A 24,575-nucleotide genomic window follows, 5' to 3' on the forward strand; every position below is an offset into this window, starting at 1 on the left:
CCAATCAGCAACCGCAGTTGTGTCTACGTCACTTTTAGCGCCGCCGTCTGACCCGTTTGGTTCAGCCGGGAGCGGGATCGGTTGTATGAAAGGTCCCGGTACCGAACTCCTCTCCTGCCCCGCCCCCTCCGGAACCGATCAGGCGGGAGTTTGTCAGTGTTGGGTTCACAAACGGCGTTGAGACGGGAGCAGAACCGGAGCCGGTACCGGTACCGGTACCGCCGGGATGAGCTGGGATCGGCTGCAGCTGAAGCCGCAGATCATCTCCGCCGTGCAGAGAGGTACCGGCTGCTGCGCCAGGGTCCAGAACCGGACCGGAACCCGCATGGTTCCGCTCAGACGTCACAGTGACGTCAGCTTTAGTTAATTAACCCAAACTTAGTTAATTAAGCCAAACTGGTGTCTTCTGTTGGGCTGGTTCTGCTGACCAGAACCAGCCCAACAGAACTGATGTGACATGATGAACTTAATTGTGTATCTTGGTATAAACTCCACCAATGTGTCACACTGCATTCATAGAAACGCTACTATATAAATTCCATTATAAGAAAAATAAATAAACTGATCAGAAGTGGAGCAGCCGTCACTAACACCCCCCCCCCCCCCCCACCAGCCCAGCTGAGGTCCGCTCAGGAGGTTCTGTGTGTGTCTGGGCCGGACCTGCAGAAGGTGACCGGACTGTCCCGATCAGACGTCCAGGACCTGCTGCACGCCGCCGCCGCCGCCTGCAGGGCCCGGCTGCCGGTCACAGGTCAGCTCATCTGATTGGTCAGACACTGTGAGGTCACTGTGAGGTCACTGTGAGGTCACCGTGAGGTCACGTCTACCGTTTGCTCCCTCAGCCCTTCAGCTCCAGCGGGGCGAGTGCCACAGGTTAGAGTCCGGCCTCCGGCTCGGTACCGGCTGTCCGGTTCTGGACGGGCTGCTGCGGGGCGGCCTGCCTGTAGGGGGCGTCACTGAGCTGTCAGGAGAGAGCGGAGCGGGGAAGACGCAGCTCGGCCTGCAGCTCAGCCTGTCGGTGCAATACCCCGTGGAGCATGGAGGCCTGAGCGCAGGTCAGGAATCCACGCCGCCAGCTGGACCGCCGGACGCTACAGGTGATGAGGCTTTACAGGTGATCAGGCTTTACAGGTGATCATGTTTCCTCCCAGGAGCGATGTACATCTGCACCGAGGACCCGTTCCCCATCAAGCGCCTGCAGCAGCTGATCTCAGAACAGCGTGTCCTGCGCTCTGATGTCCCTCCCTCTGTGATCGGCGGCCTCCGGTTCAGTGATCACATCTACGTGGAACACACAGCCGACCTGGTGTGTCCACCCTCTGACCTCACATCAGAGCACACCTGTTGACTGACCACACGCTCACAGGTGTGCTTTGCCTCAGGACTCTCTGCAGGTGTGTTTGTCGCGCCGCGCCCCCCTCCTGCTGGCTCAGGGTCTCGTCCGTCTCGTCGTGGTTGACTCGGTGGCGGCTCTCTTCAGGTCGGAGTTCCAGGCAGATGATTGGTTAGAGAGAAACAAACAGCTGCTCACCTTCGCCTCCATGTTGCACCACCTCAGCCAGGAATTCACCACACCTGTACTCTGCATCAACCAGGTAAGTTACCGCTGCCCCCAAAACCAACATGTACTCATTCTAATGTCACCGTACCAAACACACACCTATCCTTAAGCTAATCACCTGTCCTCAGTCAAACACTCACCTGTTGTCAGGTTCAAACACCTAAAACATTCATTAACAACACAAGAAGGAGAAACAACAATGAGGTTTGGTTTTCAGATTATTTAGCAAGGAGAGGAGCTGAGATGCTTAATACAGAAACTCGCTCTAAAGCACTCTGCCCGCTCCTTTCTTTTTATCAGGCATTGTCAAGCTAAGGGGCAGAGAGAAGCAAAACAACTGTGACCTTCAAGATAAAACCAAGCAGTTCACACAGCTCAGTTATCCGTATTCACTCCAGATGGCTGAATAGAGTTCATAAAAACATTTATTATAGTCACAACATAGTTCTCTGCTTTCTGCAGGCCTTCTGCAAAGGGGAGAGAAAGATCAGACACATGAAAAACACTTTAATATCTAAAACCTTAAAACGTCTTAGTAGTAAAGAGTAAATATATATGATAAATGCAATGAACATAGTACATAAGATAAATAGTAAGAATAATTCTATCACCTGTCCTTCATATAAACAGATCCATCCTAGTGAGCTGATGTTTGTCACAGATCAGTGATTATCACTGCCTGCTGCTGTAATACTTGTATTTTTGTTCTTTAGGTCACGGATGTGTTTAACCAGTCTTCCAGCAGTGTGAGGTAAAACCTCTGTGATGTCATGGTCTCCTCCTCGCTGAACGTTTTATTCTAAATAAACCATCAAAGCTGAGTTTTTCACAGATGGGTTGTTGAACTGATCTTGTCTCGTGTCTCAGCTCTTCGTCCTCCTCCGTGTCCCCGGCGCTGGGTCTGGCCTGGGCCAATCAGGTCACGGTCAGACTGATGATGCAACGCCTCCAGGGCACGGTCGTCCGCGGCGACCAGAGCAGCGCCCTGCGCAGGTTGGAGGTGGTGTTTGCTCCTCACCTGGCCCGCGGTGGTCGAGACGTCGGCGTTTGGAGGGAGGGGCTCCGAGGCGTCCTGGACCCTGCCTGACTAGACGGTTCTGAGGACCCAACGACTGAGGATGGAAGTTCTGCTCTGAGTCTGTTTTGGGTTCAGCTTAAAAACCAGAGCTGTGGGTTGATGCTGGTCATAAAGACTCTGACTGTGGTAATCCCAGAGGTGGAGTTCTGGGTATGAACTCCTCTGGTTTAACGCTGTCCTGTTCTGGAGCTGTGAACCTCTCCACTGGGCCGGACTTCATTTGGACCAGGACTCTCCTGCAGCGCCTGAACTGATGCAGAGAGCTGCAGCTCTAACCAGGCCCACTGAACGGTTCCATGCTGTGATGTTTCTGCAGGGTCCCATTGATGTTCTGTATCATGCAAATCATTAAAGCTGGTTTGTGCAACACTCTATGACCACGGAAGTTTATAAGGAAACATGGGAAATGTGTTCAGGGGGAGTCAGAGATCCCATTACTCTGACTGCTGATTGGTTACCTGAGAGGAAGCTCGACAAACACGCTGGTCAGACTGGTGAAGTCATGCAGCTCCATCACTGATGGAGTTACAGGTTCTCAGAACCGGGTCAGAGCTTCAGTGATGCGGTCAGAGCAGTTACAGTAACAGCTGAGGGGAATTATCTGCTGTTTGTCCTGCTTTCACTGTGCATAAAGCATAAATGAGACGCTTTATTTATGCTTTAACCCGTCTCTCTCCTGGCTGTTAAGACTGCCACTAACTAATTATTAATTATTAAATAAATGAGAAAATTATTGAAAGTTTTTTTTTTTCAGGAACTCCATCAACAGGTGAAGCACATCAGAATAATCACACAGAGGGATGTTTTATTAGTGCTTTATTTCTGTTAATTATCAGGATTTTCTGCTTACAGCTGATGAAAACATATTTAAGATGAGAATATTACACCAGCCCGATTAAAATGTTTTAATACAGAAATGTGGGCTTAATGAAAGGTATGTTTAATACCTGCTGAAGGGTTATTGTTAAAAGGTAATCTGACAAACGAGGCTGGGACCACAGATTTTCCTCCTGCCTCTCAGCTCACCTGTTCAGCTGCGTCTCTCTCCTGGATGAAGCCACAGGTGAGTCTGGGTTTGGTGACGTCAGCTTGGTCCTCCCACGTCTACAACAGCAGCCAATCATATCTCAGAGCCGGGTTCTGGTTCTGGTTCTGTTGTGGGCTTGTTCCTGTCAAAGGGGAGTTGTTTCTTTCAGCTGTTGCTTGATCAGGAGGGATTGCTGCAGCACTTTTCTCCCAGCAGTCACCTGGGCTCAGGTGTGAGAACGTTTTTACCTGCATGTGATTCTATATTTGTGGTTCTGCCTGGAGAACACGTGATTGGTGCTAACAGGATAAACCGACTAGAGATTCCAGATGATCGGATCCTTTCATGTTCTGGTTTCTCTGTCAGAAGCTCAAAGTGCTGATTCATTAAATGTCAGCATGTCAGACAGATTGTGTGTCAGGCAGAGAGAGAAGAGGTCGGAACCAGGGAACGTTGATCAGTTCTTTAAGATTCTGATCAGAACCTTCGCTGTTTGGGTCAGCTGCGTTTCTCTGGAGCTTCCTTGTGATAAATAAACAACAATAATCCACGGAGTAGCCTAACCTCAGAATCAGAAATATTTTAATAATCCCAGAGGGAAATTACAGTTCCAGTACAACAGAGGGAATGACTGACACGGTTACCACAGGGCGCTGCCTTTAACTCTGTGGAAAGATAGGAGCCACATTTGGGGAGGGAGAGGAAAAAAATACATTTTTCACACTTTATCCTAATTCCAGGATACAATTTGAGATACAAAAAAAAACCCTCTGCATGAGAAAAGCACATATGACAACATTTATGCAGGGTTAACCTTGGAGACTAGTGGCATGAAGTTCATATGTTGTTGTGGGCTTCAGTTATGTGTTCACCTGCCGTCCCCGCTCTAACCTGGGACCGTTAGAAGAACACTGCGCATGCGCGTTTTCAATGCAGTAAAGTTATCATGTGTGACGGAAACGCGCCGATAAATAAAATAAACCGGTACCCGTGTTGACGCTGTATGACGGTGTTTAACGGTGTTTAACGGTGTTGAAAGGTGTTTAACGGGTCCTCAGGTCTGACAGGTGGTCCAGGTGTTCCAGGTGTTCCAGGTGGTCCAGGTGTTCCGACAGCAGATGACACCAGAACCCTCCGGATCCACTTTCTGCTTTTGGTTTTATTTTGAAACAACGGAACCGGTCGCGCCCCCGTTACTTCCGGTAGTGACGTTGTGCCGCGAGCTTGTTGGTGATGCGCAGCGCGTGAATTTTCAGAGCAGAAAGACCGAAGATCAAAAGGCGCCGCCAAGCTGCAGGTGAGTCTGTCGGTTTGTTGCAGGTTTGTTGCTGGTTGCCGGTTGCCGGTTGCTGGTTGCTGAGGGCTGAGCGGCTGCTGCCTCATTCACTGATCGGACCGAGCAGTGACGTCACTCGCCTCCATGTTCACTGCTGCTGTTCAGCAAACATCTATGCTTCCAGAATGATCGCCATAGACACAAACAAGTCGGTCCAGGTATTAAAAATAAAACGTAAACAAAAACAAGCTACGTCATGACCGACGGAGGGCGTGGCCCTGCTGACCGGATGTGCCGCGGAGCCCGTTATAAATAATCTCTGACTTCTCATTAGAAAATGCAGTCCAGCAGAGTTGGTCCTGTGACCCACTGGGCGGCACCAGGGTCCAGTCTGGGCCCAGGGGTCCGGTTCTGGGGGCCAGAGGGGCCGCCTGGGGGTTTCAAACCGGGGAAGGTGTGCTGCTCTGACCACTGGGCACCACACCTGATGAGAGGATGAGATCCTCACCAGGAAACCTGTGATCCCAGCTTTGATCGCTCTAGATCTCAGGTTTACGGACCACAGAGCTGGTTGTGGTCCCAATCACGACGCTGATGACCTGCTGGTACCGGCAATGTTCTCAGTCTGGACCACCTGACACAGCCGGTTCTAAACGGTTCTGATTGTTGTCTGATCAGAACGGGTCTGCTTTCTCTCACATTTCCTTCGTCTTTATGATGGAGTACAGCAGGCCTTTAATCGGCCTGTTTGGTTTTATTCAGTGAGCGACGCTCTGATTCTCTGTCCATGTCTCATGTTTAGAAGCAGATCTTCCGTGTTTTAGCTGCTTCTGGAGCTTCTTCTGATGATCAGGCTCTGATGCTGTTGGACATGCGGCCTGTAGCTTTGGGATCTCCTCTGACTATAATTTTAATAAAGGTTGTGTTTGTTCTTCCTGCTTCAGAGGAGACCATGACGCCCTTCATCCTCCTCCCACTGGCCAGCCTCTTCCTCGCCCTCCTGAGTCCAGCGGCTCCTCAGACCACCAGTCCTGCGGTGGAAGACCTCATCAAGAGGAACGCAGACTTTGGAGCCCAGCTGTACCGAGCCGTCGCGAGCCGCACCGATGAAAATGTCTTTCTGTCTCCACTCTCGGTGTTTGCAGGAATGTTAGCGTTGCTGAGTGGTACCAGCGGTCCCGCCCAGAACGAGCTGCTGCAGGGACTCCGTCTGGCTGGACTGGACCCCCAGACTCTGCCGGGTAGGCCGGGACTTCAACCTTCAACCGGAGCTGGTGGCCTGGAGAAGGAGGTCAAATAACTCTTTAATGTTCTCCTCTGTTTCCAGATGTGTTCCAGAGTCTGAGGGACGCGGTTCTTCAGACGAATCCGCCCATGAACCTTCAGCAGGGCGTGGCCGTCTTCCCAGACCAGAGTTTCCAGGTGCCTGCATCCTACCGGGATCTGGTTCAGACTAAATTAGGTGCAAAGACTCAGAGTCTGTCCTACACCAGCTCAGCTGATGCCGTTGATGCCATCAACATCTGGGTCCTGGAGCAGTCCACATACCGGTTCCAGAATGTTCTGACCACCCTGGACCGCCAGACCCAGCTGCTGGTCGTCTCCGCTGCTTCCTACCAGCGTGAGTACCACCGAGTCCTTCAACTGAGATCAGATCGTTGTTCTTCTGGTGGCTTAACTTTGGTTCCTCACAGTCACTGCTGAGCATTTTCCTCATGGATAAACCTCACAGACACAAGTTCACTCTCACCAACACCTGCAGGTGATCCAGGTGCTACAGACTCACTTCTGTCCATAAACCCTGTTATTATCTTCAGCTGTCACTTTCTACATGTCTTATTAATTAACCCTGTTATTATCTTCAGCTGTCACTTTCTACATGTCGTATTAATTAATCCTGTTATTATCTTCAGCTGTCACTTTCTACATGTCGTATTAATTAATCCTGTTATTAATTAATCCTGTTATTATCTTCAGCTGTCACTTTCTACATGTCGTATTAATTAATCCTGTTATTAATTAATCCTGTTATTACCTCCAGCTGTCACTTTCTACATGTCGTATTAATTAATCCTGTATATTCTTCAATGATGGTATCAAGGTGTTTGTTCCTGTAATACTTTATCAGCTGGTTCTGCTGTTCTTTATATCTCTCTCTGCAGGTGTAGAAGCAGACTCAGAGGATGTTATATCACTCTCTACCTTTCCTCTCCTCTTTCTCTTTCACCTTTTCTCTCTTTTAGCATTTTATCTGTTTCTCTCCTTTTTCTTTTCTGTCCATTGAACATGAAATAGACCCAGAATAAAATCTAATAAACCTTTAAAAAACAACAACAACTAAGAGACGGTTGCTCTGAGAAGTCTGATGGATGGCTTCATTTCCTGATGCCTGTTTGTGTGAATTAAAGTTCTGTGTTGTGTTTCAGCCCGCTTCAGTCCGACCTTCAACTCCACGCTCACTCAGAACGAGCGATTCTACGTGGACAAGTACCACGTGGTCATGGTTCCCATGATGCTACGGGCCGATAAGTACTTCCTGGCGTACGACCGCTCTGTGAAGGCAGGCGTGCTGAAGCTGCCCATGGAGGACGGAGCCGCCATGTTGGTGGTGCTTCCAGATGAAGACGTTGACGTGACAGCCGTGGAGGAGGAAGTGACATCGGACAAGATCCGAGCCTGGATTGGTCAGCTGAAGAAGACGTGAGGACCGTCATCCCTCCCATCCTCCGTGTTTCTCTGTCTCTGGTCCGTTGTTTCACATTCTGACCGTTTCTGCAAACAGGAAACTGGAAGTCCAGCTTCCTCGCTTCCTGCTGGAGCGGTCCTACTCTCTGAGAGACATCCTCCAGACCCTGGACATCACTCAGGTGTTTCAGGATGCTGATCTCAGCAGCATGGGCGGAGCTACAGGGTCCAATCTGTCTCAGGTAATGGAGAAAACCCAGCAGATGGTAAACCTGTCCTCCACGGTTTTAGACGAGCCGTGCTCAAAGAAACCTGAATCATCAACAAGCTTTCTATTTCATTCAGTTAATCAGCAGCTAGAGACTCTGAATTAAAACCCTTTAAACCAGATAGAAAACCTTTAGATCTGGTCTCGTTCTGTAAGAGTCCACGTTGCTCCATAACATCCAGGATTGTTCTGTAGGGCCGCGTCCCATTCCACGACGTCCTTGGCTGTTCTGGTGGTTTTGTTCTGTTTATTTCATGTTATCTGTATCTAATTCCTTTGCTGAAGGTTTTTATAATTTGTTCTTCATAAAAACTTGATTCATTTGTAGATCTGCATCTCCTGTCAATCCTCAGGTTTATCACATATCTGCCCTCTTCGTGGATGAGAGCAGTGATGACAGCAGCTCAGGAGGCGGGGCCACCGTGTTCTCCTCACCTCAGCCGCGGCTCACCTTCAACAGACCCTTCATCTTCATCATCTACCAGCAGTCCACTGGCAGCCTCCTCTTCATGGGCCGAGTAACGAACCCTATGGAGAAATGAAGCCCCGCCCTCCTCGTTACTCCCACCCCCACCCACCTGTTGCATCATCACACCTTTAGAAGCAGGTTCTAGCGTTGCTTACCGTAGTTTTTGGACTATACGTCTTACTTTTGTTGATTGTTTGGCCGATCCTGCGACTTATATATCAATTTTAAATGGTCCAACATGAACCAAGAAGCAGTAAACATTACTGTCTATAGCCACAAGAGGGCGCTCTAGGCATGTGAAAACTTTATCCTGCTCCTGTACCAGTTAAAAATTAATTGAAACATTAAGTCATAGACAACAAAGACTGAACACATGTTTGTATGTTGTTTCGCTGCTTCAGTCTGCATTCACACAGCGGAGCATTGTGTGGTGCAACCAGAAGAACCCGGACAGAACCGGCTATTGGGCCGTCCCTGAAGCTAACAACAGCTAGCGCTAGCTTACAGCTCTGTTGTCCCATTGGGTTATTATAATGTCACTGATGCTCTGAGCTTTATTGCTCTGAAACATCCGTGTCGTACTGTTAGCTTAGCACGTAGCACCGTAACGTTCACGGTCTGATTTCACATTTCAGCGTAACAGGCTGTTACGCTGAAATGTGCCGGCAGGAACCTTACTGGTCGGAGCTGGTAGCTTGTTATGCTAATTTACTCCATTCATCCACCCACATATGTTCCAGGTGATTGTGGATGCAGCTGTGTAATTGAAGAAGTCGGCGTACCAGATTAAATGTCAGTTTTTAATCATGGATTGTGTGAAATAAATGTCTAAATAAAAGCGATTTATAGTCCGGTGCGACTTATATATGCTTTTTTTTCCTGTTGATGCATGTTTTGACTGATGCAACTTATATTCCGGAATGATTTATAGTCAGAAAAAACCAGTACCGTCTGTCTGTAGTGTTAAACATGAGGTGGGAGACACCTAACAGGGCCACAGGAGACATCTGAGGGGTCGAGATTTAAACAGAAATGAATCCAGATTGCTTGTCTGGCTTCTGGCTACATTCCTCTGATAACAACAGCCATTATCATGTCCTTTATTATAACAATATTGCACTTCATAACAGAACTGAGTTCATACTGTCTATTAGCATCTTGTCTGCATCATATTGCTTTTGTGCTGTAATCCTGCATGATATTAACAAGCTACTGACTGGTATCATCCTGCATGTTAGTGGGTTACGTTAGCGTCGTGTTGTTAGCCTCCTCTGATCTACCTGCTGAATGTTCCTTCAGGAGGAAGGATTCATCTCCATCAAATCAGAGCTTGTTTTGGGTTTCTGTGATAATTTTGCTCGGGGGACTCATTCAGCACACAATGTTTTACCTCATATGTTTGTTTTCTCAGTGACATTAAAGGCCGTGTCTATTGCCTTCGTAAACTAATGCTGGTTTTAAATTAAAATATGATCAGCTGTGATGCCTGGAGTCTTCATTTTTCACTCTTGCAGCTTTTTTCTGTTCCTTTAAATCACTTCTTATGCAAATATAAAACCTGACTTTAGCATATAAAACTATTTATGATTTTAGTCTAGTTTTGTGGAGCAGCCAGTTAATTTTCAATGCAGAATAAAAAATATTCAAAATAATTAGAGCGGCTTTAGATCTACAATAATTTCTATTCAACCAAGAGGTTTGTTTCGGACAGGAAGTGAGGCGGGCATCTCAGACGACAGCAAGAGGAGATTGATTTCAAACACAATTGTTTCTCATTTTTAATGCACTAAAATTGCTTTTTTAATTATTTATCCCCTTTGCAATAATCAGTCAAAAAGCCTTTATTACTATACAGAAATGGACCCTTTTTCTAACGACTGAGCCGCTTCTTCCAGGTCTCCTCTGGTATTCTCATCATTTAAATGTCTGAGGCTGGATGCCCTCCTTGCCATCACCCTAATCTTTAGCTCCCTGCACAGATTCTCTGCCGAGTCGCTCCAAAACCAAATGACTTCCAGTCAGAAGAAACGCACTGACATTAAAAGTTAACTTGGACCTAAATCTGTTGGTGTGTGAATACTCCACGTCCGTCACTGTTCAGGGTGTGAAGCACATGACATCCACCTTTGACCGTTACTTCTGTGTGCTTCACTGATGTCCACAAAGTGTTCATAAATACAAAGCCTTGCAAAAGTTTTCACGTCTCCTTGCAGCCACAAACTTCAGTGGATTCTATCGGGATTTTCCAGAACCGTGAACTGGATGGAAAATAATTGAGGGTTTCCAACGTTATTACAACAAGAAATCTGAAAAGTGTGGCGTGCCCAAATAAAACGCAGCTATACTTATTTGAATCAGAGTCCAACTGCAGCTGTTCTTGTCCTGGCCTCAGAGGAGCTGCAGAGATCCGCAGCTCGGGTAGAAGAATCATGGACTCCACCAAGATGGTCCTTGTTGGAGAGGGGCAGGAAGACCTGTTAGCAGTTTGATGCAATGTATGTAGGAGACACCGCACACCTGTGGAAGAAGGTGATCTGATCAGAGGAGACCAGGACTGAACTGTTCTAGCTGTGTGGAAAACACCTTGAGAGGAGAAAAACTAGCACTACAGATCACCCTGAACACACCATCCCCACTCACCACCATGGTGGTGGCAGCAGCATGGTCTGGGACAAGGAAACATAAATCCATCTGAAAATCTACAGAAAGACTTTAACATTATGGTTCACAGATGTTCTCCATCCAGTCTGACCGAGCTTGAGATGTTTTACGAAGAAGAATGGAGAAAAAGGTCCAGATCTGGTGGAGACAAACTCCTAAAGACCTGCAGCTATAGGAGGTTTAACGGAGAACTGACTCATTGGGACGGAATAAAAATGCACACCACACTTTTCAGATTTATACCAGTCAAAAGTTTGAAAAGCATGGTTTCCTTCAGCTTCACAGTCCTGCACTTTTTATTGATCTGTCGCAAAAGATCCTAATAAAACAATCAGAAGTTCGTTGGCTGGATTGTGACTGATGGTGAGAAAAGGTGAACGACTGTAAGGAGCTGTAACGATCACTCAGAACGAGTGGAGGATAACACGATCACATCCTTCATGACAGGTGGAGCGCTACAATGCAGTTCAGCGTGGATCCGATTCTTTAGATCAGTGGTTCGGTTCTCAGAGATCCGGTTCCTGCTGATCCAAAATACCTCAGTAGAGCCAACTGGGCTCATCAGACATTATCCAGAACCACAACATCTCCAGAGACTGAGTCCCACGGTTTGGACTGAGCAGCCTTCATCTAGCTGCTCCTCTTTCTCACTCATAATAAAAACTGTTTAAATTGGAGAGAAGAATTCAATGAACGCTGTTTTCATTCAGTTTTTTTTATTTTAAAATAATTTTTAAGTTCCATCTGTTCATGTTCCACTCATCTTTGGTTGCCCACTGTGGTCGTTGTCCAATAAGATCACGGTAACAACCTGAAGGTGAGGTTTACTGAACCAATCAGATGAAGTGATGAGACGGTTAGAATACACAGTGCTCAGTAGGTTCAGTTAGCTTCAGAGTCCACTGCCGCGTTGCATTCTGGGTGTCGTCCTGAAACTGCTCCCAGGCAGCTGATTGGCTGATGGCCTGATGTAGGAGGGTGACATCATCATCTTCATTCTCGCTCTGACTGGAAAGAGCTGGACTTCCTGTTCCTGTAGAGGGAAAATAGATCAGGATGTAGACTAAACCACAGACAAACCAGAACAATAAGGACTAACCGGGTCAGGAAGTAGACTAGACCATAGCTAAATCAGAACAACGTCTAACAGGGTGAGGAAGTAGACTAGACCATAGCTAAACCAGAATGATAAGGACTAACCAGGTCAGGAAATACACTGTACCCTAGACAAACCTGAAGGATAATGAAGAACCTGTTCAGGAAGTAGACTGAACCACAACTAAACCAGAACACTTTCGACCGACTAGGTCAGGAAATAGACTGGACCGTAGATAAACCGGAACAATAAAGCGTAATCAGATTAGATATTACAATAGACCCAAACTACACCAGAACAATGTCTAACCAGATCAGGAAGTAGACGGGACCATAGCTAAACCAGAACAATGTCTAACCGGGTCAGGAAGTAGACAAGACCAGAGCTAAACCAGAACAACGTCTAACAAGGTCAGGAAGTAGACGGGACCAGAGCTAAACCAGAACAACGTCTAACCGGGTCAGGAAGTAGACGGGACCATAGCTAAACCAGAACAACGTCTAACAGGGTCAGGGAGTAGACTGGACCAGAACTAAACCAGAACAACGTCTAACAGGGTCAGGAAGTAGACTGGACCATAGCTAAACCAGAACAACGTCTAACAGGGTCAGGAAGTAGACGGGACCAGAACTAAACCAGAACAACGTCTAACAGGGTCAGGAAGTAGACGGGACCATAGCTAAACCAGAACAACGTCTAACCGGGTCAGGAAGTAGACGGGACCATAGCTAAACCAGAACAACGTCTAACAGGGTCAGGGAGTAGACTGGACCAGAACTAAACCAGAACAATGTCTAACAGGGTCAGGGAGTAGACTGGACCAGAACTAAACCAGAACAATGTCTAACCAGATCAGGAAGTAGACAGGGCCATAGCTAAACCAGAACAACGTCTAACCCGGTCAGGAAGTAGACGGGACCATAGCTAAACCAGAACAACGTCTAACAGGGTCAGGGAGTAGACTGGACCAGAACTAAACCAGAACAATGTCTAACCAGATCAGGAAGTAGACAGGGCCATAGCTAAACCAGAACAACGTCTAACCCGGTCAGGAAGTAGACGGGACCATAGCTAAACCAGAACAACGTCTAACAGGGTCAGGAAGTAGACGGGACCAGAGCTAAACCAGAACAACGTCTAACCCGGTCAGGAAGTAGACGGGACCAGAGCTAAACCAGAACAACGTCTAACAGGGTCAGGAAGTAGACTGGACCATAGCTAAACCAGAACAATAAGGATTTACTGGGTCAGGAAGTAGACGGGGCCATAGCTAAACCAGAACAACGTCTAACCAGGTCAGGAAGTAGACGGGACCATAGCTAAACCAGAACAATAAGGACTAACCGGGTCAGGAAGTAGACGGGACCATAGCTAAACCAGAACAACGTCTTACAGGGTCAGGAAGTAGACGGGACCATAGCTAAACCAGAACAACGTCTAACAGGGTCAGGAAGTAGACGGGACCATAGCTAATCCAGAACAACGTCTAACCGGGTCAGGAAGTAGACGGGACCAGAGCTAAACCAGAACAACGTCTAACCCGGTCAGGAAGTAGACTGGACCATAGCTAAACCAGAAAAATAAGGATTTACTGGGTCAGGAAGTAGACGGGGCCATAGCTAAACCAGAACAACGTCTAACCAGGTCAGGAAGTAGACGGGACCATAGCTAAACCAGAACAATAAGGACTAACCGGGTCAGGAAGTAGACGGGGCCATAGCTAAACCAGAACAACGTCTAACCAGGTCAGGAAGTAGACGGGACCATAGCTAAACCAGAACAATAAGGACTAACAGGGTCAGGAAGTAGACGGGACCATAGCTAATCCAGAACAACGTCTAACCGGGTCAGGAAGTAGACGGGACCATAGCTAAACCAGAACAATAAGGACTAACCGGGTCAGGAAGTAGACGGGACCATAGCTAAACCAGAACAACGTCTAACCGGGTTAGGAAGTAGACGGGACCATAGCTAAACCAGAACAACGTCTAACCGGGTCAGGAAGTAGACAGGACCGTAGCTAACTCAGAGCAGCCACTGACATCAGTAAGGGGGTTTGTGCCGCGGTGACTAGCTGCAGTGGTGGTCCATATTTATGCAGTAATGAACACAGCATCGTCCATCCCGGCCCAGAAGGACCGGAATGAAGGAAAGCTGAAGAATTGTCTGAATTATCGGGGGACAACGAGGAATGGTTGCTTAGTTCAGGCAGACCTCCTGACCCAATCTAAGCGGTCTTTAAGGTCTTTTGTGAAACCCGGCCAGTCTCATCATAGGTCAGAACTCACATGGACAGCTTCCTGGACTGACTGTCCTTCATCCCACAGCCACGCTCCATCGTCTTACTGCGCTGACCCAAGGTACTGGTTCTGTGATCCCTGTGCTCCAAGGTGCTGGTTCTGTGCTCTCTCTCCTCCAGGGAACTGGTTCTCTGCTCCATCATGTTGTTCCTGTGGTCTCTGGTAGCGGACCTGTGGTCCAGTGTGCTGCTTCTGTGGTCTCTCTGCTCCAGCATACTAGCCTGGTCCAGGAGGCTGGTAGTTTTGCTTCGGATCAGAACTGGCATGGAAGAGGTGGACTGGGTTGTCAAGGTGAAGTGGGCGGTCCTTAGTGAGTCATCTGTAGGAAACAGGAAGTGATGTAAGCACAGAAATAATCACACGGGGAGTCCAGGTGATTCCAAGGTGAGCAGCTACCTCTAGTGGACTTCCCAAGGCCCGAAGAACTGCTGAGGTCTTTGACCTTCCTGAAACCCAGAAAAAAACATGTTAACCAGGATCATCAGATTAAGAGAACCAGAACAAGAACCTTCCTTCAGGTAAACGTTCTTATAACTGGAACGGTCCGTAATGTGAGCACAAACCAGAACACTGATCAGTAATAACCCGTTCTTTACGTTCTCTACAAAAATGTCTCATATCATTTTACTGCTGGTGAAAAGACATAAACACGGACACTGACGGGGTTTCAAGTCCCGACTTGAAACGTTGTGTCGTCCTTCAAACTAATCATCTCACGGCAAAGTTTCCAGCATGATTGGGTTTGAGAGGAAGATCAGACAAGCACCAGGTGAGAACACCTGTTGGACTCTTACAGAGGTCTGTCTGAGTTAGCGGGTTTGGACGATGTCGGCTGGCTGCTGAGGGACCGACTCCGAGACAGTTTAGCCTTCCTCGTCTCTTTACCTAGACACAAAGAAGACCCATCATCATCATCATCATCATCATCATCATCACATCATCATCATCATCATCATCATCACCACTGTCAGTCACGGTTAGTTTAAACACGTCATCGTCTCACCGGAGGTTGAGCTTCCTGTTGACGAGGACACAGACATGGACTTCGTGGAGGACAGACTGGTCTTGCTGTCCCTTCCTGTCAGAGAAAAGTCTTCATCAGAGTCGAGTTTCAAACATCTGCTGGAGATTCTGTTAGCAGAGGAAGCTTCTGCTCACGTTTTCTTTCCATGTGTTTGTCAGAGTTAAGCTTTCCGTCGCTCTGCTGCCGCTCCAGCTGTTCCTGACAACACAACGAATGTCCATAAAACCGTCAGATACACACAGACGGTCAGCTTCAGACTCACCATCTCCAGCAGCAGCATCTCCTCCTTCTCCTTCTTCTGGTCCAGCAGGTCCCACTCGTGTCTCTTATGAAACTGTGAACAAACACATGGCGTTAAGGTGAGGAACAGCCGGCGTGTTCTCAGCTCAGGTGTTTGAGAACCGGCTCCTTACAGGCTCAGACAGATCCAGTTTGTCCAGCTCCAACACTGTCTGGAAGGTATGATGGACAGCAGGTGAGTTCCACACATCAGGAGCTCAAACACCTGAACGGTTCCCGGTCCTGACTGCTCTCATTTCAGGCTTACCTTGCGGATCATGGCCACAACATCTTTGTCCTTCTCTCGACAGAGAAACTTCTGGACGCAGAAATCGAGTTTCTGCAGCAGCAGTTTGTCCGCTGGCAGGCGGAGGGACGAACGTAACCGAGGCAACAGCTGACAGAGCTTATACCTGGAAGCACAGGTGAGCATCAGGAGGTGGACAGGTAGACAACGGCAGCAGATAGGAGAGCACTGATCTACCTGACATTGGCGACAGGGTCGTGGACTAGTTCCAGCGCTGGGATCAGGAAGTGTTTGTTGAAATACTTTCTAGAGAAAATCTCTGTGGCGATTTCACAAACATCGAGGAACCTCAGACGGTTCCAGTAGCTGCGACCTTGAGCAAGATCTTAGAACAGAAACAGTCCGTTTGACCACACACACCACTGGGTTTTAGTTAGACAGGGTTCTGTTGCTGTTCTGCAAAGAACCGGTAAAATCAGCAGAGTTCTCAGACACGCTCTGACCTTGGATCAGTCGCTCCATCATCTCCTGACGCTGCTCCTGCTTACGGTTGTAGCGCAGGAACGTGCAGAAGGTTCGAGACGCTTCCTTCTGCACCGGCAACACTTTCTACAGCCAGGAGGAAGCAGAGCAGAGTCACCTGTCTGTCACCTGACTCACCTGTGGGACCGTGTGCGTCGCACAGTGCTGACATTAGTGGTGAGGATCATGAAGATCCGGGCAGAGAACGTCTGGTGCAGCAGTTCTCCGGGCAGCAGCCTAGACAGGCAGCTGTAGCGGTGCAGCAGCTTCTCATGCAGCCTCCAGCGCAGAGATGATCCGACCTTCTGCTCAGCTGACAGCAGCGCAGACAACAGCTCCTGGAGCTGAGGAGAACCACAGAGGAACCAAAAGACAGGAACCCAGGACCAGAGCAGTGACACCATGCAGGGAAACGGGAGAATGTTGTCAGGGGAAAGGAGAACCTGTTATCAGGAACCACAAGAAGAATCTGCGCAGCACTGAATGGCTAAAGCAAAAGCAGGTCTCACCTTGTTGTCTACCATTAGATTGTCTCCTCTGGACAGAACCACCTCCAGAGTTTCATCTAGGTGGTTCATCAGCGCATCCAGAACCTCAACAGCAACAGAAAGCAGCAGTTGAGGAACACACAGGTAACAACAGCAGCTGGTGTGGAACAGCGGCCGTTCTGGAGACGCTCTCACCTCCAGTGAATTGTCCTGGAGCAGCAGCAGAAGCTCTTTGTGGACCACATGGACATTAGAGCCGAGCATCTTCACCACCTGACAGAAAAAGCAGAGCGGTGAGCAGGAATGACCGCAGACAGACAGAGGACGGCGGATTCTCACCTGGTGGAAGCCGGCTGCTACACTTCTGCGGACGCTGACCTCTGGGTCGCTACAAAGACCCGAGAAAGATGGGTAGAGATCGGACAGGAAGTGGGCGGGGTCCACAAATGCCAGCATGGCCTGGAGAGAGAAAACAATGAATAACCCTGACATTCTTTAACTGTGGCGGCGCTAAATAAGCCTTAGAATGGGGCATTGACAAGGAACCTTCAGGTTTTGTACTTTAAGTACTAAAGGACCAGGGTCTATAATTATTAACGTGTCAAATAAGCCAGAGAGGCTGTGAGAGGACGTTTATCAAAGAACCGTGAATGTGGGAGTACCAAGGAGCCCTGGGGATCTGAGGGTATACGAGTACCGGCAGGTTGTAGCAGCAGTTACAGCGGATCAACGTGGACTCGCCAACATCCATCTGATTCTCGTCAGCTGGCAGTCCGGCCATGCACAGAACCTGAAACTTCTGCAGCAGGAGCCGCTTTTGCTCGTCTGACAGGGAACCTGAAAATCAGAGAGTCACAATCAGGCCTGGTAAAAAACAACCTTCAGGCACGGCTCTCACCAATCACGTCATGAGTGGTACCGGGCCTACTGTGCCAAAGTTAAAGTTCAGGACTATACCCGGTCCAGTTCTGTGAAACGGTCCTCTGGGCTCAGCTTTATCTGAGTTAAACCTGAAAACATGCCTGTGCACATTCTCAGTTATACGGGTCGTCACAACAAACGGGCTTAAATCAGAGGCACCAGGACTGAAGTGTGAGCCACCAGAACCGACAGACTCCTCTACAGCTGACCAAACATTTAACCCTAAGCACTGATAAAAAGTCCGGTGTAGGTACCAGATTGGCTCTGGCGCTAACCGATGACGTCATCATACGGCAACTCAACTAAAAAAACACGACATTATGGCCGCGGTCTCCATTTGTTACAAATCAATTTTATTTTGTTAATTTACGGTTATTTTCCTGTAAATTAGTCGAGGCATGAAAACTTTTAACATCATTTTGGAATACTTGTGTGGTAGTCTGACAATTTAATCGGTAATTTTGCAGGATCAAAGTTACAACCTTAGAGAAATTTAATTCCTCCAATTTTTTTTTAAGTTGTGAAGGGAAACTAAACCATAAACTCATTTCATTTTTAATAAAAGTCAGCAGCCAAATTTAATTTTATCACGGCATTCATCACTTTAAAACCAATAACGTTCATTCCTCCTTTTTGTACTGATGTTGTTCTTTCTGATTACATGTTTTTTTTATTATTCCAGATGAAATTGTGATGAATTTGATTATTTTTTTATTCCAGTATTTGGTACATTTAGGATATATGCTGGATAAATTAGTCTGGCTAGTCCTTCCATTTTTGTTAACAATATTCTTCCAAACATTGAGCCAATTGTCAAATATTTGTTGATTTTTTATTTTTTTTATTTTTTTGTAAAATGGCTTGAATATTTGTTCAAGCTTTTGAGAAAAAAAAAACTGCTAAAATAACTTAATAAAATTGATTCGTTACAAATGCAGACTGCAGGCTCTATGTAGTTTGTTTGAGTGGCGTTGCCATAATGTGACGTCATCAGGAGGCGCAGGGACCACGGAGAATGTTTTCGTAAAATTGTACGTTTACAAACTGCAATCCTGCTCTGGAATAAAACCTACACCCCGCTATAATTACTTTAGTAAGTTGTCCAGACCAATTACAATATTTTGCGTAATTGAGCAAACGTTAAACCGACCATGTATAGTGATGTCATCAGAAGGCGCAGGACCCGAGTCCATCTGGTACCTACAGCGGTTGCCTCCAGTTTGGGCCTGTTTGCTGTTAAACCTGAAAACTCTTTGCTGTCTTGTAACCGTGTCGTCTAACCTGCCAGTCCACTGCAGAGCTTCCCAAACTGGAACGACAGCGACACCATGACACCTTCGTCCACCTGTGACGAGGCATCGCACGCTGACATCACCAGAGGAACCAGCAGGTGAAGCCGGTCATCTGAACAAGAGGACAGGTTTTATCCTGAGAGCCAGCAGTGAGCGCGTTGCTTCGCTGGGTTTAGGTCTGGACTCACCGCCGTCCATCATCTCCATCAGGCTGATGATGCTGTCAAAGGCGGCCAGCCGAACGCTGCCCTCCTCATCCCCCGCCAGCTCCAGCATCTCAGGAAGGAGCTCGCTTCTGGTGTCGTCCACCCTGAGGAACAAACACGACCTGCTGGGTCAGTACAGCAGAACTTTAGGGAACATCGCTGATGGTGAGGGACTTACCCAATGGCTCTGGCCATGCTCTCCAGCTGATGGCACATGCAGACTCGGACTTCTGGTTCCACATCCCGACACAGAGAGCGGGCCAATGGCAGCAGCTCCTTTTTCACTCTGATAGACAGAACAACATTTAGCAGGTGAGAACATTCATCCCAACCCTGGGGTTCTGCGTTATGCTCCGCTCACATGAGGGAATCGAACTTGCAGGAAGCTCTTCCTAAGATGCGACAGGCAGCCAGACGGGCCTGAAGAGAGTGAGACAGCTGACTCTGATAGAGGAGAGGGTTCAGCACCTGGGAACATAAAATCACACCAGTCTGGATCGAAAAAGTCAAATTTCCATCTCACTTTGATTTTTCATGTCGATATCCACCCATTCCTACATTTAAAACTGTGACACACTCCAAACCACTGAGCTATATAACACACTGGAGTGCTGATTTGCTGAAAAACTGAAGTCACTGGCCGCCATCTTGCTACTCCCTACTCTCACAGAATCCCATAGGATTTGGTTTTCTGGCTGTGTGAAAATATTTCACAGGTAATTCTACAGTCAGTGGATGTACTAACACTATCAACTACTAGGAAATTATGTGCTGAAATATTTTACATGTTATTCATATTAAATATATATATATATGTATATGTAAGTATGTGTATATGTATATATGTATATATATATGTATACATGTAAATATATGTTTTTGTATATTGTTATTTATATATTTATAAATGTTATATATATATATATATATATATATATATATATATATATATATATATATATATATATATATATATATATATATATATTTAAATAAATAAAATGCTAAATATTTCAGGACGTGACTTTCTCATTACTTGATAGTTTTAGAACATAACATAAAAGTATATGGCATTTGACATTTTAAAAGTCTTAAGCCCCCCCCCCCCCTGAATATGAGAAAATCCTCGTTATTCGATGCTGTAGCGCACATATTCCCTAGTTACTGGAGGGAAATAGGGAGTACCAATATGGCGGCTGGCGGCTTCACAGCGACTCGTTCTAACAGCGGCTATTAGCACTCCAGTGGATTATATAGCTCAGGGCTCCAAACAGGGACAGTGTAGAACAAGGATATTTAAATTAAATATGGAGCTAGACTGGTTGGTGTCCTCAATGCTGGAATGCTCTTCCAGTGCAAAGAGAGGCAACAGAAAGGCTAAAAGGAAGAGAAACTAAATGTTGTTTTTGGAACATGTTGCAGTGGGAAATGAAGCATTAGATGGTAGTTCTAACCTTATTATTTTAGATTAAAGGTAGATGTGGAGAACGATGGGTTCAGAGAAGGATTTACACAGAGAATGACCCTAAAATTCATGTTATTAATAAGAGTCCCCCCTTTAGGGTGTTTGGATCAGAGGTTAAGAGGTACACCTGGTCTGGTTTACCTGAGTGTTGATCAGACACTGACCTCCTGTTTGATGGTCTCTTTGGGCAGAGCATTGATGGCCGACAGCAGAGTCTCCAGCCAGGCGCTGCTCACCACTACCAACAGGAGAGCAACAACAGGTGATCCACCAGATCAGAATACGTCAGAGTCATCAGCATATCATCACCAACCTGCCCACGGTTCTGATTTACAGGCTCCGCTAAACCAGGTAAGTGAAAGGCAGTGAGTGCTGCAGGGCTCAGGTGGGGATTACCTGCATCTCTGTGGTTCAGGTGAAGCAGCACCGTCTTCAGGATGGAGTAGGTGTGTGTGTGGATCAGGATGATGTCATCCTGCAGGATGGTTAAAAATGAGGTTGCTGCAGCAAGCTGGATCTCAGCACCGGCGCCATTCAACACGTCCTGGCTCACACAGGTGGGACAGGTAAATTGCAGTCAAGCCTTCCTTGAAATCATGTGCATATCCGGTCCTTTTACAGATTTAACTCACCCGAACTTTTGGTACAACGCGACGAAAAGTCTCAGCCGGGTTCTGACGGACGAGACTCGGCAGGTTGCTGATGACGCTGGCTCTCTGGACCTCCTGACCCATGCTGAGGAGACAGAGGAGAAGGGAGGAGAACCTTTCCCAATCAAAAAGGCTGGAACTGAAACACCTGAGGGGCTGATTAGAGCACACCTGGACCTTTTGGTTCGGTTCTGGCTTAACGTTCTAGGTGCAGAACCCCTTTGAACTCCTTAGTCCATGTCCAGTAAGTTCTGTTTGTGAATCAGTTCAGTGAACTAGTTCAGATCTTCAGGGACTGGAGCGGTGATTAGCTCCAGAGTCTAATTAGCTGCAGAGTTTACTGGGTCAAAGAAAAAGGGACGGGAGGAGAGCGTCAGAATATAACGTAAAACAACCTGACAGCTGGAGCAGCATTCGTACCCAGAGCTCTGATCCTATAACCTGACTCAAGCCAGCTCAGGTTACTGATCCAGGACTACCTCTGTAAAAATGATGAATGGCCGGTACCGGTCAGCGCTGTAGTAAGTCTGACCACGCCAAAGCGCCTCATTCAGACACACAGTCACACGCTGCTGGTGCCACCGGCCCCCAGACCACCGCCAGGTTAACCTGCTAGGTGGTCTAACACCTTAATGTGGTCTTACACCATGTTTATGCTTCACTAACAGGCAGCTGGTCTTCTGTCCATCCATCCACCTGTCTGCCCCCCCTGTGAGGCAGCCAACCGCTGCTCCACCGTTTAGCTCAGAGGTCACTTTCTAAACCCTTCATCAGGTAGAGACAGGTGTGTCATCGTTTGAACCTCCAGAGATGTTCTGGCTCTCTGCTGTTAGAACGCTGCTGCCTAGCGGTGGCTGCAGCTACCTGCATCTCAGCAGCCAATCAGCAACCAGGGCTGTCTCTGGATCTATGCAGGTTTCCACCCCGCAGCCTCTGCAGACACACCTGATCATGTGGCCCCGCCCTCACCTGAGCAGGTATACGGCTCTCTCCACGTCGTTCAGGTCTTCATCCACAGTCAGCTGATCGATCTCCTCAGCGGTCTGAAAAAAAACACACAATGGGAAGTTTGTGAGGCTGAGACCGCGGCCCTGTCGCTAAAGCAGAGGCAAACATCCAGCACTGGTCACCTTCTGATGTACTGGTTAGTTATTGGTTAGTTAGTTATTGGTTAGTTAGTTAGTTATTAGTTAGTTATTGGTTAGTTAGTGATCAGATAAACCTGCAGTCACAGAATCAAACCCGGTTTAGGCTCTACATGTCCTCATGTCTGTCCCTTTGTGTCCTCATATCTTTATTTCTTCCTGTCTTCATGTCATTCTACTTTCATGCCTTCATCTGGTTTTTGTCTTCACATTTTCTCGTGTTCTTGCTGCTTCACTAGTGTCTTCATGGCCTCATGTTCTATGTTCTCCTCTCCATGTTCTCAGCTTTCTCTTTCCATTCTCGTGTCTTCGTCCCCTTTGTCTCTTTGACTCCAGGCTTAACTCATTCCATCGTGTCCTCCTGTCTCATTCTCTCTCATATTCCACTCTGACCTGTGTCTCCTGCAGTTTTTCTCTTCTTGAATTCGGTAAATTAAAATAAAAACGTGGAATCTGCCTTCCTGCAGCCTCATCGGATCATCCCTGGTGGACTGGTCCTTCTGCGGCTCTTTGGACACCTGATGGCGCGGCAGGCGGATGGAGTCCTGGTTCTGCTGACTCAATGCAGAGAGGAGATCCTGGAGACGGTCCGTGTGTCCGTCCGAGCCTCTGCGCTCTCAGACGGACCGACAAACTGCGTCACTCTGCGCACATCGCGGGTTTCCCTCCGCTTCCTGCAGCTTCACCAGCATGTTCCTCCACCACCTCCTCCACCAGCAGCTTGGTCATGCCTCACACATGTGGACGGCTCCTCCGTCATGTGTCAGCACACGCTCTCCATCACACCTACCTTCAGGCTCCTGCGGATCGGCCGCTCGATGAAGGCCAGCTCCTGCAGCTCCTGCAGCTCCTCCGGCGGCCCGCACGGCGGTCCGGGCGGGCTCAGAGTCATCCTGCCGGGCAACATCTGCTCACCGGAACCGGCCCAGTTGCTCTCTGGGTGTTAGTGGGAGAGCAGTCGGTGGAGCTCAGCACCATCCATCCCTGACGAGAGGATGGGGGCGGACACGGAGGAGGAGGAGGAGGAGGAGGAGGGGGGGATGTCTCTCCGCGTTTCCAAGGAGATCCCGTCCGAGGCGGAGCCGACGTCACTCAGCTTCCGTTTCAGAAACCTTCAGCCGATCCCAAACGCTGCAGCAAAAGTTCTGATGGTTATAAAAATCAGAGATCACCATTCCTTCATGACTTCCTGTTAAATTCAGAATATAATTAAAATTCTCCTCCTCTCAGAGTCAGAGTGTCTTTATTTTTTACTCTGGGTTACTCTGCACGCCTCCATAACCTCACTGAGATGACAGATATATAAATCATTTTAAGAAGCACTAACTCGTTAAAAAGCACATCTATAACATCACTAACATTAACAACTGTAAGTTAGACAACACAATAAAAAGTTAAGTTACTCTGCCATGTTCTCTTAACTAACCTGCATTGTTTGTTGTTATTTCAGCTTTTAACTTTTTGTTCTCTGTCATTTTTCTCTTCATAGAAGGTACACCTGGTCTGGCGTTCTGTTAGCTGTGACATCATCAGGGGAGGCAGATCATCCTCTATTACCATCTACCATAGAAAGTACTCCTGGGTCAATGTGAGCTTCTGAGCTTTCTGTGTCTCTGCTCTGTCTTCTCTAACATAGAAAGTACTCCTGGGTCAATGTGAGCTTCTGTGCTTTCTGTGTCTCTGCTCTGTCTTCTCTAACATAGAAAGTACTCCTGGGTCAATGTGAGCTTCTGTGCTTTCTGTGTCTCTGCTCTGTCTTCTCTAACATAGAAAGTACTCCTGGGTCAATGTGAGCTTCTGAGCTTTCTGTGTCTCTGCTCTGTCTTCTCTAACATAGAAAGTACTCCTGGGTCAATGTGAGCTTCTGTGCTTTCTGTGTCTCTGCTCTGTCTTCTCTAACATAGAAAGTACTCCT

General features: G+C 47.6%; 3 protein-coding genes across 10 annotated transcripts; 2 read left to right on the forward strand and 1 right to left on the reverse strand.

Moving 5' to 3' along the window:
- Positions 1 to 44: 44 nt before the first annotated feature.
- On the forward strand, positions 45 to 3,013 carry xrcc3 (X-ray repair complementing defective repair in Chinese hamster cells 3). 2 transcript variants are annotated; one of them, XM_036130511.1, is made up of 7 exons: positions 45 to 281; positions 614 to 751; positions 843 to 1,097; positions 1,152 to 1,306; positions 1,383 to 1,595; positions 2,275 to 2,312; positions 2,429 to 3,013. In XM_036130511.1, the coding sequence occupies exons 1-7, from the start codon at positions 227 to 229 to the stop codon at positions 2,646 to 2,648; spliced, it is 1,074 nt and encodes a 357-aa protein (XP_035986404.1). In that variant the 5' UTR covers positions 45 to 226; the 3' UTR covers positions 2,649 to 3,013. The 2 variants fall into 2 exon arrangements, with proteins under 2 accessions (XP_035986404.1, XP_012729790.2); XM_012874336.3 differs by having other exon boundaries at positions 48 to 281; positions 843 to 1,055.
- A 1,837-nt stretch (positions 3,014 to 4,850) lies between these two features.
- LOC105934415 (protein Z-dependent protease inhibitor) lies at positions 4,851 to 8,647 on the forward strand. Its single transcript, XM_012874373.3, has 6 exons — positions 4,851 to 4,963; positions 5,887 to 6,183; positions 6,270 to 6,563; positions 7,369 to 7,642; positions 7,725 to 7,869; positions 8,249 to 8,647. Exons 2-6 carry the CDS (start codon positions 5,895 to 5,897, stop codon positions 8,435 to 8,437), a joined length of 1,191 nt encoding a protein of 396 aa, XP_012729827.2. The 5' UTR covers positions 4,851 to 4,963; positions 5,887 to 5,894; the 3' UTR covers positions 8,438 to 8,647.
- A 3,075-nt stretch (positions 8,648 to 11,722) lies between these two features.
- On the reverse strand, positions 11,723 to 23,693 carry ppp4r4 (protein phosphatase 4, regulatory subunit 4). Of its 7 annotated transcripts, none has more exons than XM_036130439.1 (25): positions 23,451 to 23,693; positions 22,485 to 22,558; positions 21,498 to 21,600; positions 21,262 to 21,340; positions 21,030 to 21,103; positions 19,762 to 19,868; positions 19,579 to 19,686; positions 19,383 to 19,504; positions 19,184 to 19,306; positions 17,679 to 17,818; positions 17,321 to 17,440; positions 17,177 to 17,254; positions 17,003 to 17,086; positions 16,664 to 16,837; positions 16,475 to 16,580; positions 16,209 to 16,356; positions 15,993 to 16,137; positions 15,859 to 15,897; positions 15,708 to 15,779; positions 15,580 to 15,643; positions 15,425 to 15,499; positions 15,216 to 15,306; positions 14,818 to 14,867; positions 14,410 to 14,740; positions 11,723 to 12,058 (listed from the first exon to the last, which is right to left on the reverse strand). In XM_036130439.1, exons 1-25 carry the CDS (start codon positions 23,565 to 23,567, stop codon positions 12,019 to 12,021), a joined length of 2,664 nt encoding a protein of 887 aa, XP_035986332.1. In that variant the 5' UTR covers positions 23,568 to 23,693; the 3' UTR covers positions 11,723 to 12,018. The 7 variants fall into 7 exon arrangements, with proteins under 7 accessions (XP_035986332.1, XP_021178092.2, XP_012729731.2 ...); XM_021322417.2 differs by having other exon boundaries at positions 15,580 to 15,637; positions 21,262 to 21,409; XM_012874277.3 differs by having other exon boundaries at positions 21,262 to 21,409.
- Between the last annotated feature and the right edge of the window lie 882 nt (positions 23,694 to 24,575).

The sequence above is a fragment of the Fundulus heteroclitus genome, unplaced genomic scaffold (assembly GCF_011125445.2).
Source record: "Fundulus heteroclitus isolate FHET01 unplaced genomic scaffold, MU-UCD_Fhet_4.1 scaffold_36, whole genome shotgun sequence".
NCBI lineage: Eukaryota > Metazoa > Chordata > Actinopteri > Cyprinodontiformes > Fundulidae > Fundulus > Fundulus heteroclitus.